Source organism: Sarcophilus harrisii, chromosome 1, assembly GCF_902635505.1.
Source record: "Sarcophilus harrisii chromosome 1, mSarHar1.11, whole genome shotgun sequence".
Taxonomy (NCBI): Eukaryota; Metazoa; Chordata; class Mammalia; order Dasyuromorphia; family Dasyuridae; genus Sarcophilus; species Sarcophilus harrisii.
This window is the reverse complement of record NC_045426.1, coordinates 357,789,652-357,804,114: the sequence shown is the minus strand read 5'-3', so window position 1 is coordinate 357,804,114 and position 14,463 is coordinate 357,789,652. Positions and strand designations below refer to the sequence as shown.

The following is a 14,463-nucleotide window of genomic DNA, read 5'->3' as shown; positions in this document are numbered from 1 at the left end:
TTTGGAAGCAGAAGTGATATAAAAACAAAAAAATTAAAAGTTTTAGAGGGACATAATCATAGATAATAATAATGATGATAGGTAATAATTAGCTTTTATATATCACTTTAAAGTTTGTGAATGTATGTGTATGTATATGGATGTATATATATATATATATATATATACATATATATGTATGTGTATGTGTGCACACATGTGCAATGTGGAAGAAATATATATATACATACACAATTATTTCTTCCACATTGCAACTTTTATCATTGCAGTTTAAATATATCATGTGTTAGTATAAGAAATTAAATGGGAATTTTGGAGAAACCACAGAAAATACACAAAGGCCAGCAGATGACACCAAAAAAATTTAGAAAATCAGAAATGCATAAAATACATATATGGTATTACATAATATCAACATCACGTAAAAGATATATTTACTTCTTTTCTGATATGAAGGAGGGTCAAAAAAAATTTCATGAGATTTTCCAAATCGCAGAGGCACTAGGCCCTTAACCCATCTATCTCCTCTCACCATCTACCACTGATATAGGAAGGGATAATTTTACTTTTCTTTTCTGTCAAAATTGTCTATGTCCTTTTTGTTCCTTATGGAAATATTTGGGATTTAAAATAAATTTAATTTACATTCTTTGTTTTGCAGCTGTTGTTAGTGCCATCCCAGTGCCAACACTAGAAAGTGCCCAGTATCCAGGAATCTTGCCATCTCCAACATGTGGATATCCCCATCCCCAGTTTACTCTCCGGCCTGTGCCATTTCCAACTCTTGCTGTTGATCGAGGCTTCGGAACAGGAAGAAGTCAGTGTAATGTATTTTCATTTCTTTCTATATGAGCTCTTTGCTAATTCTGGCAGTGTCAAAGGGGAGTTAGACTGGCTTTCTTAGTCCTTTGCCTCTTAAGAACATAAGAATTTATACCACCAACTCATTCTGTCCTCCAGATCCTGCTTAAATATTTATGGAATACTCCAGTGGGAGTCTTTTAAAAAATTGTCAGGGCAGAGGAAGGAAGGAAGTTCTGAAAACCAACAGCTAAAAACAAGTCATATTGGGAATGTTTGAAGTTAAGACCTGTCATCTTCATAAAGTGGTAAAGAAGGATTATTACTCTATTTTTTCTTGTTTATCACAGCTTAGTTATTTGTAACATAGTCTCATTGAATTGATTAATCAGTACTTGACTAAATGCTTCTTGCCTTCTGCTGCCAGACCCATCATTAGATTAACTTAGTTAAATCAATGATGTGCTATCTTTCCATCTGTAAGAATTAATTCCTGGCATGGAGAATTCACTAGCACTATCCTTTTAGGAGAAAATGATAGCTAGCTAGCTAGATAGATAGATAGATAGATAAACAAACATTTATTAAGTGCCTACTATGTGCCAGGGACTGTACTAAGCATTGGAGTTACAAGAAAAAGCAAATGATTATCCCTATCCTTAAAAAACTTTCATTCTAATAACAGATAGATTTCTTCTTCATTCCAATAATGGATAGAGTCATATTTGACTCCTACTGACCACAGTTGGGGTTTTCTTGGTACTGAAGTGGCTTTTACAGCTCATTTTACAAATGAGGATACTGAGGCAACCAGGTTTAAGTGACTTGCTTAAGATCACACAGCTATTAAATGTCAGGCTGGATTTGAACTCAGTTCTTCCTGACTCTGGGCCCTGCTCCTATCTACTGCACTACGTAACTGCCCAGATGAATATGTAGATTGGAAAAAAATTCACAACTCAAAAGTTAATTTTATGTATATGGGCTTTCACCCCATGTTCCATGGCATTCCCCCCATTAAAATATATCATTTCCATATTGATTTTATGACTTACATTTCTTAGTGAAGAGCAGATGACTCAGCAGCTCTTGTATGATAAGCTGATTTGAATTAGATAAGATGGTAACATCAATAAAATATATTTGTGAGGTAGGTTGTATTTTTTTTTCCCAGCCCATCAGAGACAGCTTTAAGAAACCATAAATTGTCTTACTATATAGAAAGGTTAGAATTAAAAGGTATCCAAAAAGAAAAAAATCTGTCAGGGAGCAATTGAATTTATTCTCCCTTTTTTTCAGTGTGTACTTTTCCCAGAGAATAGAATTATTTGTAAGAACCAGATGGAACATATTCTCCAAAAATAAGTTGGAAATGTTATTGAAAGATGACAGTAAGCTTCCAGACTCTTAACATACTACTATGACAATTTTTAGAAAATTAATCAGCACAGTCAGAACAGGAGTTGGGGCAGGAGGGAATTGATTTAGAATTGGAATCCTGGAATTTAAAACATGACTCTGCAAACTCCTAGTTATATGATATTTCCCTCACTGAATTTCAGTTTGCCTTTCTGAAAAAAAAAAAAAAAAAAGAAAATAGTTTTCTTTCTCCTATTTTGAAACTAGAAATTCTCATTTCATTTGGGGTTGATTACATTAAGAACAAAAAATAAAGAAACTTAAAAAAAAGATGATTACTGTTCAATCATTTCAGACTCTTTGTAATCCCCATTTGTGGTTTTCTTGGCAAAAATACTGGAGTAGTTTGCCTGCCCCTTCTCCAATTCATTTTTCATATGCAAAACTGAGGCAAATAGGATTAAGTGACTTGCCCTGTATTGAATAGCTAGTGTATGAAGCCAAATCTGAACTCATAAAGATGAGCCTTTCTTATTCTAAGCTCACTGTTCTAGCCACTGCATCATCCAGTTTCTATTCCTTCCTCCTAAGCCCATAAACTTGTGATTGTTTTTATTAAGATCATATAGATGCATATGGATGGCTTGGCCTTTTGAAAGGAAGCATATGTTGACTCTGTAGGTAAACACATTAGTAGCCCTTCCTGGATCCATTAATCCAAGATTCATTCTTAATATGTGTCACAAACACAGTATGATCTTGGTACTATGCTAGGCACACAGCAGGTCCTTTGTAAATACTTGTAACAATTGGTATTAAGTGCGACTAATTATTTTCCATTCATATTCTTCTTTCTGTATTCTTATGAATATTTCCTATATTCTTTCTTTTTAGGCATTTAGAAAGATTGTGAGAATAAGATTGTATAGTTAGAACTAAAAAAGGACCTTAGAAGTTATGGAGTCAAGGCCTGGGATTTTACAGATGAACAAACTGAGACCCAGAATGGTTACATACCTAAGGTCGAACACATAATAAAGTATTGCAGAGACTCAACTTCATTTGCTCTGACTACAAATCAAGAGCTCTTCCAATTGCCTCAAGATGTCAGCTTCCTATCTATTCTTTTCCTTTGCTCTTTAGGGAATATAACACATGCTACTGGTAGTATTTTCTCAAAAAAAGTTAGCTCATTCATGAAAAAATTATTTGAAAATCAAAACAAATAAAAATAAAATACATTTGTATAGGATTTGAGTTGTTGTTGCATTCATATTCTAAAACATGTGGTTCTCTTCCTCTGATAGTTCTATCAATGAAAAAGGTAGAAATAGAGATAGAAAGACAGAGTTGTTCATAGTACATGTACATGTGTAGTAAAATGTTTAATTTCAGGATCTTCCAAAACTTAAGATATCCTTTTAAGTTTATTTTGCGTAACCAACAATTTCTCCTTCCGTTTTAGAAGTCTATAAAATCAACCATTAATCAAGCTCTCAGTGTAACTGATATCTGATGTGTAAATGCTTACATTAAAAATTTAATAATTGACTCTTCTGGGACTTTACATATTGGCTCCAACATACCTCTTTAGGCATATAAACATGTATATCTAAATACATGCTATCTCAACCACTAACATGACTTTAATAAATTCATATTTTGTGTATCTTTGAGCAAAAATTATGATATTGATAGGGTCATCCAAACAATGATATAATGATCATTTCTACCTTTCTGAAAATTTCAGAATAATTTGTCATGCACTTATTCATTCAAAAATTTATTGAGCACTTACTATTTTATGTGCAATGTAATAGGACATGCAGAGCATTTCAGTTTGTTTAGATAATGAGTTAAAAAGTATGCCCTATTTACTGGGAAGTTAAATATATTCCCAATCATATGAACTACCTAAAGTCAGTCATTAACTTTCATCCACAGGCAGACTTCTGAGAACAGAGTATTGGTTTCCAGATGGCTTGAAGTATGTTAAAACTCACTGTTCTCACTCAAGCAGAAACCACTTATGGCTCTTGGTAGAGATGTCTTATCATTGAACTCAATAAACAGAATAAGGAATATTCAGCAAAGTAAAAGTTTACTGACCATCTGATTTAAGTTCCCTAGTTTCCAAAGTTACCTGAAGGATTTTGACATAGACCGACAGATAGATAGTTAGATAGATAGATAGATAGATAGATAAACATTTATTTAGTGATTTCTATGTGCCATGCCATATGCTAAGCCCTGGTGATGGAATTATAAGCATCTAGAACAGCCTTTGTGTTCAAAGAATTTACAGTTCTAATGAGCAAGCAACATGTATAGGGGTAGCAAAAACGGGAAAGGTGGGGCCCTTCCCAAAATGATGGTGATGAGGGTTACTACTAATAAATAAAGAAGGACCTAAGAATGAAAATTCCCCATAAATGTAATGCAGCAAACTAGGAGTTGGACTTTGAAAAGAATCAAGAGCAAACTTGATATGTTGACTTTGAAAAGAATCAAGAAGAAAAACAGAATTAATAAAAACCAGAAAGGAAAAGTTTGGGGAGAGTAGTGGGGGAATGCTTGTGCTTATACATTTTTTTAAAATAAGGAATTTTATATTTTTACAAATTCATAACTCAAGAAAGATCTGAATATCTACAATGTACAAGTTATATGCTAGATTTTTAGGGGATATCAAGAAGTACTGCCTTTAGCCATCCAAATCCTCACATTTGCCTCATTCTCCCAGTTTCATCAGTTCCCTCAGCCTCTGGGATTAAATGAGAGATTCAAGTCTATGGAATCAAAATTAGTTATATCCCCTACTTATTTTCTGTACCCTGACCCATTTCTATAAATTATATTTATTTTCTTTTTTCGCTATTTAAAAAAGAGTCATAGAACATTTGAAGAGTTGCCAGTCTATTGATATGAACTTAAGATCTTTTATCAAGCATTAAAAGGGATTTTGCCATTCATCTAGTTCAGCCATCTTATTTTGCAGATGACAGACTAAAGCTCAGGAAACAACTGTAATTTGATCAATATAACATAGGTTTGGATAACTCAGAGACACAGGTTATACAATTAATAGAGTTCTAGATCTGGAGGAAGGAAGACTTAAGTTCAAATCTAACCTCAGATACAAACTAGCCCTGTGACCACAGACAAATCAGTTAATCTCATTCCTTTTGGCTTTCTTCAACTACAAAATAGAAGTAACAATGACATCTATTTCTCTGGGGTGTTGTGAGAATCAAATGAGATGATATTTTTGAAGTGCTTAATAGAATGCTTGGTACATAGAAGATACAACACTATAGTTATTTCTTTCCTCTTTTTCCTTCCTTTTTTTTTCTTTCTTTTTTCCTTCTTTCTTTCTTTTTTTTTCTTTCTTTCTTCTCTCCTTCCTTCTTTCCTTCTTCCTTCCTTTCTTCATTCTTTCCTCTTTTGCTTCCTTTCTTCCATCCTAGAGAAAACACTTCTTCACAAAATAAGGTTTTATGCAATTATCACTCAGTGTTTGCATTTCTGTATCCTATTTTGATTTTTTATAATTTCATACTTTTCTCTTTTGTTTGATTAGGCTTCTCGACCATCTTCTCTGCCCTTTTGCTGTTTTTTTTTTTCAGAACCTCCCAGTGAGTTGGCTGGAAATTAACTTACAAAGTGGGATAATTATTTTGAAATTATCCTTGTCATTCAAAATTGAGACATTTCCTACCCCCACTGCTTTGGCCAGAATTTCTACTTAGAGCAGTCATGATAAACTTGAGCAAGAGTTCATTAGAAGTATTCCACTTACTTTGATTAGGCTTGCACTTCCTATGTAGTTATTTTAATTTAAGTTTAAAAATTAGTTTTTTTTTCTCTTCATAGATTAAAAACAATCAAAATGCTTTTTTCATGCTTTTGAAGCTTTTAGTCTTAGGTAACTCTGTTCTCTGAGGAAAAGCCAGGGCTCCTCTACCACAAAGTTTTCCACCCTTCCTTTGGACTGTTACAAAAGACTATGCACAACCTTTTCAAGTATAGTAATCTGACTGAAAATTGTAAGGTTTGCTATCAAAGAAAAAAGAATCATAATTCTATATCCAGGGAATTTTTTGGATAGATTTATGCTGCAAATAACTTTTAGATAGCCGTGTCTTTATTTTGAGATAGAAGATAATGATAGTGATTATTATTTGTATCATTTTATTAGAGATGCCTTTCAGCACTAGGTAACTGATTTGTTTGACAGTTGACATGGCATGTTTAAATCACAGAAAAATTGGCATATTGGCTGTGAGATAATCATGTAGTAGAAGCCAGGTTTGGCACATTGGATTTACTGATACCACTAGTCACATAAATGTCTCTCCCTCCCCATCCCTTTTGATTATAGGGCCTAGTCAGTATAGCTAATATAGAGTATCAGTGAAATATATCTTACTGGCCTTCCTGAAATAAAGATCTTAGCACTGTGGTATTTGTAACTTTTCGGAATGAATATCTACTCATATTACATGGGATAAGGGTATGGAGATCAGTGAGAAAAGAGAAAAAAGAGAAATACATTCTTATTTGGTATAAAAAGAAGTCTGGCTAAATCCCATGCTGTCATTCTAAGGCAGGTATTCTTAACCTTTTGTATGTGTGTCATGGACCCTTTCTCTGAGCAATGTTTTTTAAATGCATAAAATAAATAATATAAATGTATATGATCATAAAAGAAACCAGTTATACTCAAAGATAGTTATCATTTTTTCTTCTAAAAACAATTTCAAGACCAATGTTAAATACCCCTGCTACAAAAGGAGGAAAATTGGCTCCATTAGAATACGAACTCTTTGAGGGGAGGGGCCATGTTTTTGCCTTTCTTTGTATCCCCAGCACTTGCCACAGTTCCTGACACATAATAAGGGCTTGATAAATGATTGTTGATTGATTGATGGATTAATGGAGGGGGGGGAAGAAATTCCAGAGCTCTGATTAGCTTTTGTTCATTCTTAGGAAACGCTTCTTAAGATATGATCAGGAAAAAAGAGAACAAAAATTATTTCAAAAAGAGCTGAAGGAAGGAGACAGAGACCCTGGGACATGGGGAGGGGAGGATAGAGCATGGCTCAGCCAGACATAAAAGATAGAGAGGAGGAATGTTTTGCTAATTATTAGCTTTTTCTTTTAACCAACCTTGTTAATTCAGTACAGATCTTGATTATTTCTCCAGTATTGAAGGAAAGTAATTGTTGTCAGCACCCTGAGATCAAGCCCTGGTTGCCCTTAGTTACAGCTCTAATGTCTCCCTTGAATAATGTTCTTTTTTCTGTTTTTCTTACAGCGGTTAGTGAAGGACCAACTCCCCAGCAACCACCCATGTTGCCCCAGACACAGCCTGAGCATCCCAGCAATGAGGAAGCTCCAAGTAGGACTATCCCCACAGCCTGTGTTCGACCCACTCATCCACTCCGCAGCTTTGCTAATCCCTTGCTACCTCCACCAATGAGTACAATAGAACCAAAAGTCCCTTACACACCACTTTTGTCTCAAACAGGTAAGTGCTGTATTTGGAGATACTGAAATATGCAGAGCATCACAAACCTTCCTACTTACAGGTCTTGTCTTATCAGTAGATCTGCTATTTATGTAGACAAATACAAGAAAAGAAAGCATGCAATGTGTTCTTTCCATCTATATCAACATTCCCTATAACTGTAGCTGGTATTTGTGGAGTTGATTTTAATTATCTATTTGGTAGTTGCAGCTGATTTCTTTCCCTTATGAAATTGCCCACTGAAATTTTATTTTTAGTTAGTATTTCAAACCATCTGTCTATTGGCAGGTGTTCTCAAGATACACCCAGTAGAGACTCCCCAACCCCACAGCATCTACACAGATATTGGTCTGGAGGGATTGGCAGGAGAGTTGGTAGAAAGAAAGGAATTATAAAGAAAGGGTATCATGTAAGAGTGAGGAGCCTGGAAACTAGATATAAGATTATAGAGGAGCTAAAGATACATAGTTTCTTAAATCTTTGAATACTGTCTTCCCAAGTTCCATTGATGTTTTATATTTTGTCATCTCACAGATATTACTATCTAATAAATATGTTACTATTAGGAAGCTTTTTTTGTTTTCTTTTCCTTTTTTATTAAAGTTGTCTAAAAGATGCATGGGGTATTAAATTGAGCTAGTCCTCAAGAAATATACTGAATGGAACATGAGTCCATACAATTAACTACAACCTATTTAACATGTCTGAGTGGCAATATTGGTTTCTCCAATCTTCTACCACAAAATTATGCTATGGCAATTTCCCCTTATTGACACATATTCCTAAATCATTGTTAGTCACTCCTACACTTGGAAAAGATATGTAGTATAATTGATACTGTATTTAACAAATGTTTCTGAATTGGAGATTCCAGTTGCTAACAGAAAAATGCTGTGCTAACTTCATGAAAAAATGGTGAAAAACTGAGGAAGATATATGATGTAACTTTAGTGTCTGAGATTCACACTGTTCCTGTTGCAAAGTAGAAGACCCTAGACCCCTAGAATGCACTTTAACACACATTATGACTGGACTGGAAAACCTACTATGCCAATTAAAGAATCTCTTATCAATTATTTTAATCACTAACTCCATTGTTGATTTTCCTCTCAAGATTATTAGATGTTTCTTTTACTCAGTCCTTACCTTCAAATCCATTTAAATATTAGGAAGTCTTTAATTTCTTTTTCTGGAGTATAGATACTTTTTTCTATTTCCCTGAGGAACTAAACTAATGTGGGAAGGCTGAAGCTTATGATGAAATTGGGAAATACCTGAAAGGCTTGCCAGGAAATCTTCATGCCTTCTTCCCTGTCTGAAATATCAGTAGACCACTGGTGTAAATTATTAACCCAAAATCATTTGGTTGGTCAATATAAACCATAAGGAAAGTAAAAAAGTTACACTTTTTTTCTATTCAATGTGAAACTATAAACCTTTAATGTCCAGATTCTATTAAAACATGCCTTAATTTTCCAAATTCATATTTTCTTTATTTGATATTACTTCAATACATAACAATTTTCTAGGGAAAATATGCTTTTATTCTTCAGCTTAACTGCAGAGAGATTAACCAGGGGCAATATAAGAAGTAGAAAAAAAGACATTTGTTTTATGTCAGGAAAAACTTTCAAACATTTAGAGTGATCCAGATATGAAATGTACAATTTAAGAAAAACTGGACTCAGAATATGCATTGTAGAGGGAAGACATGAGTTGGATAAAATAATCTTTGAGGTCCTTTCCAGAATAAATTCTATGATACTTAATTTGGTTAATATTTTGTGCAGACAAAACAGAAAATAGACAATGAGAATGGTATTCTAAAAAGTTTTCATTAGGAATTTGATTCTGGTTATTGAACATAATTTTTTTTATAATACAATATATGTAGTCCAACTGCAAGTGTTAACATTGTCACTAGAAAGATACATGGTTTTGAGAAGGAGCACTTGTTATTCATCACTGAATAATACAATTGGTGACAGGAAATGGAATGCTGAGAGTGGTAGCAGCATTTTTTAGGTTTGGGGGTCCTTTCCTTCAATTTTAACATCAAACTTCCTATTGAAAAGTCTTTCACCATGCTTACTGAAAATATTTTCATCTTAGACTTCACATTAAAGAAATATGTAATTAATAGTACATTTATGATTACTAAATTTTGCTAACTTTGTGGAAACAGTCAAAACTGTTGTTCCCAAGAGAATATTTTACTTAAAGAACTGATATCCCAATCTAAAAATGTAAACAATGTTTGTGGATACTATTTGATCTTTTCCTAATAGACTCTCAAGGGGTTTTCTTTTCTTTTTCACCCCAATTTTCTCCTTTGATTTCAGTCTTGTGTGTTTGATATGTTCTTTGTCACATTTTTGCTTTACTTACCTCACAGGGTTGTTAGAAGGATCAAAAGAGATAATGTATGTAAAGTGCTTTTTAAACCTTAAATTGCTGTACACATGTCAGCCATCATCATTATCATTATCATTAAAATTGCTTTTCTAATTTTTTTCAGTACCTTCTCATTTTAGCTTGAGTTTTCTATTGTATTTTATATGTCTTTTAACTTCTCTCTTCACTTGTTTTCTGCTCTATCTAATTCTATCCTTGGTTCTCTTAGGATTATTAAATATCTCTTGTTCTCTGTCTTTACCCCAAATCCATTGTTTCAATGTGATTCCTACTCATTCTATAATGTCTCACTTCATGATTTCCAAATAGCATCTTTCGGTGTGTGTCTTTGACACATGGTAAATAGTATGCTTTTAAGGGAGGGCTGCTGTTTAGTCTCATGGGAAAAGAAAATTAGCAAACTGACAAATGTATTAGCAGTGACATTAACCATAGACTTGCTAGCCTTAAAGATGAAATACTTAAAGCTTTCAGCAAATTTCAGTTCTAAAAAAACATGACGTTAGTCAAATTGATTGATGAAGTAAAGTCATTCTCTAATAGACATTTAAAATACTATAAATAATTTAGTATAACAATAGAGAAATACATAATTATTAATATATTTATCATTACTTACCATAAGCCATTACTTTAGAAAAATAGCATGAAGCAGTTAATTTATAAAGTATATGCCAAAAAAATTTTATTGGGGTTTTTTCCCTTCATTTTCAAAGCATAAAAATTAGGATCAATGGTTAAGAAATTTAGTTATCTAGCTGCTTGACCATGAACAAGTACCTTAAATTTCAGTTTCTTTTTTGTCTCAATCTTTGATTTCATAAATATGGCAAAAACTTCCCTTCACTGACGCAAATCTGAGACTTACATGTAACCTATAACTTATATTCTTAGAAAAATGTTTGATGCACTGAGAAATTAAGTGATAGCCCAGAATTATACATTTAGCATGTACCTAGAACAAGAATTCAGGAACTGGACTAAAATGGAAGCAGTAGAAAAGAACATTATCTCTGAGTCAAAGGATATGGGTTCAAATCTTAAATCTGATGCTTACTATCCATGTGTCTAAGGCAGGTAATTTTACCTCTTTGAACTTAGTTTCTCCACCTAGATAATAAAGAGCTTGAATTAGATGACTTTTGAGGATCCTTCTCACTCTGTAATCTCTGTGACTTCAAGGTTGACACTCTAAATAGTTTGTTTATTAAGAATTTAAAATACATAATCTTTAATGTCGCTTCTGTCTCTGAAATTCTCAGACCCCCACAAACTCCAAACATGAAACTTTCTGAAACACTTTATTTTTCCTGTAATAAAAGGTACGTGATGTTCTGTATTGTGTGTTTGTAGCACATGTGGCAATGCTTATTGAGGGAGTGGAGAAGGATTTGTTGTCATCAATGGAAAGTATTGTACAGTTATGATCTGATCAGCAGTAATTAGGAAATCATCTTGCTGTCATTGTGCCTGGGATTCAGCCTACCTGAAAACCACTCTCATTCTCTCCCCCTCTCTAGCCTGTCTTACTGAGCTGGAGTATTTAGCTTAACTGACTGTTAGATGTTTTATGGTGTTTCTAGCAATTTCATCAGCACCCTGTGATAGAGTGCTTCTGTTCCTTAATGCTTAATCTGAAGACGAGAAGAACTGGGCAATCTTTCCTTTATGTGTTCCATTGTGACTGCAGTCACTTCACTTTGCAAATCACAGACACAGACATATAAGTGATTTGGCTTAGTCCCCTTTCAGGTTAAATAGAAAATGTTTGATGGAATGTTGGGCTTATTGCATTATAGATCTGACATAAATTCCACAAAGGGCCAAGAAAAGGGATTTTTTTTCCCCTTCCCCAGTGAAAATTCCTTTTAGCTGTTGAAATGATCAGCTGCACTTTAAATGAACCTGGATTAGGAGGCCATTTGTCTTCTGAAGCAGTAAGTCTAAGGGGAAAGAAAATGTGACCCTTTTAATAGTGGCTTTTATATTATAGCCCACGTTTATAACTTGAGCACCTTCAAGCCCTTGCATCTTTGTAAGGATATTTAAGTGCTGTATGTATTTCCCTCCATTTATATATTCCTTTTCTCAGTATGTATTTCTTTGAAAAAATAAAAACCCAGGCTATTCTCATCTTTTCAATCTCCCAAGGATCAATATGTCGTGGACATGACAGGCCCCAGACTCACTTCATTGTACTGCGAAATTGAGTTTGATTTTTCCCCCTACAAATTGTGGCTTGTGGTCCAATTTGTCTGAAGAGTGAGCATGTGAGGAGGGTGGCAGTCACTGACAGTGGACAGCAAAAGCTCCTGATTTATATTTTATGGCTAGTTGGGAAGTCATGTATTCCTGCTTTAACCTGATCTTTTTGGCAGGCCTCATTTCGGTAAATATGCTTTCATAAAAAAACTGCCCATAAATTACTACATTACATTAGTCCAAGTGCCTTTGCCCAGCCACTTGTAGGCAACCATTAGCAATTTTCATCAGGGAGTAATACAAGACTATCCAAATCTGTCACAGGGAAGTGTCTCAAGCAGGGTGAGGAGAATAAAGTGGCGTTCATTGCTTGGGCCAAGTGAATAACACTTGCACAAGTTTGATTGTATTAGATCCAATGTCACTAGTCAAACACTACAATCCATTGATATTCATGTTTAAATCCATGTGTTAATTAAAGGTCTTTTCAGAACTTTCCTTGCTTCCCTAATAGCAATAATTTGTTTTTAAGATTGGATCTCCTTATCTTGTTCTTGTGATTTTGAAGAACTCTCTCCTAGTTCAGCAACATTGTGGCTCCCCAGTCTCACCCAGGCCCTCATTCCCCAACACCCCTTATACTCCCATCCATATTAATGCAGAATTTAGTGCACACTGCAACTCAGAACTCCTCTTAGGTAGTTGGGATTGCAGTTATATATCAACATACCCAGCTTAAAATTTTGTTTTAAATTAAAATTAAATTTCTAACTTAAAATTTAGGATTTAAAACTAGAAGAGATCTTGGAGATATTTAGTTCAAACTTCTCACTTTACAGAAGAGAAGTCTGAGGTTCAGTGAGGGACATGCCCAAATTCACAAAGGTAATCCATTGCTAGATCTGGAAATTGAATACCAGTCTTCTCTCTTGTATCAAATATTTTTCCATTTTTATTTTTCCATTGTTATATTAAGCTGACTCCCCTTTTAAAATCTTTTAGTAAAATGCAGTGTTACCAAATTAATGTCCTTGAGGAAAAGGTAAAAAAAAATGTTCAGCAAATGTATGTTGCCAGGTGTATCATATCATTAGTGCCAATTTTGCAGAGCCCCAAGATAAGGAAAACATTTGCCCAAAGTCCTCAGATGAGGACTTTTATTATTGCCAATAATAATAAAATTATTAATTTATTATTAATATTTATTGCCAATGGTATATGCACTATGAATATACTTATTTTCACTGGACTGTTTTAAATTTATATGCTGTATAAGGAGTCTTGGGAGAGGATATTTATTTTCCTGTATGCCCCAAAAAGAGTTTTTTTCCACAGGAGGGAAGATTAAACTATTCCCCTAATAGTTTGAGGAAATGATTAGAGCTTTTGGCATTTTGGAAGACATTCAGTAACAGAATACTTGGCTATTGAATTCTGATCTGATTACAGCCCTGACCCCAAAGCCTTTATTCTTGTAATGTATCACTTCTACAATTAAGAGAAGAGAATAATACATAACCAGTGAGTCTTTGGATACTGGGCCACCATGACAAATGGTTAAAAAATTAAAATTTACAAGAAAAAATAATGTTCAAACATTGTAGTGATTGATGAGTTAAATGGAAGGGAGATAGAAGAGAGTGAATTAGAGAGAGAGAATCTCTGAAACTTGGGATAAAAGTAAAGTTAACCTAGAAAATAAATGTGTGTAATTAAGTCAGAATTTTATTGGTTGCCAAAGGCTGTGGTTGTAATTAGAAATGTGTGACTGATTGAAACTAAAAAAAGAAAAAGCAAAGAGAAAAAAAAAACTTAAAATGCAGTCTTTGTTATTCCATTAATAAAATCAACGTGAATTAGCAAGTTAATGTAATGCAAGCTATATAGTTTAAGTGATATATTTATAGTCTAGGTAAATATAGCTATAGAAAATGATCATGTCTTATATAGGACATTGTATACAATATACACTGAATAAATGTTTGGTAAAATAAGGAAGGAATTAAAAAATTAAAATAAGAAGAAAATATATTTACAGTCTCATTACTTAGTAGAGAGAACGAGAGAAAAGGAGGGAAGGAGGGAGACAGAAAGAGAGAGAGAAAGAAAGGCAGAGACAAAGATAGACAGAGACACACAGAAAGAGAAACATTTTA

The 14,463-nt window shown here is 33.8% G+C and overlaps 1 protein-coding gene across 1 annotated transcript in view; it reads left to right on the top strand.

Moving 5' to 3' along the window:
- The window catches only part of DCC (DCC netrin 1 receptor), a 1,389,687-nt gene that overhangs the window by 1,340,302 nt on the left and 34,922 nt on the right, over window positions 1-14,463 (top strand). The window contains exons 26-27 of the mRNA XM_031946063.1: window positions 662-817; window positions 7,478-7,690. Coding sequence (XP_031801923.1) covers window positions 662-817; window positions 7,478-7,690 — 369 coding nt within the window. The remainder of the gene's footprint in view (window positions 1-661; window positions 818-7,477; window positions 7,691-14,463) is intronic.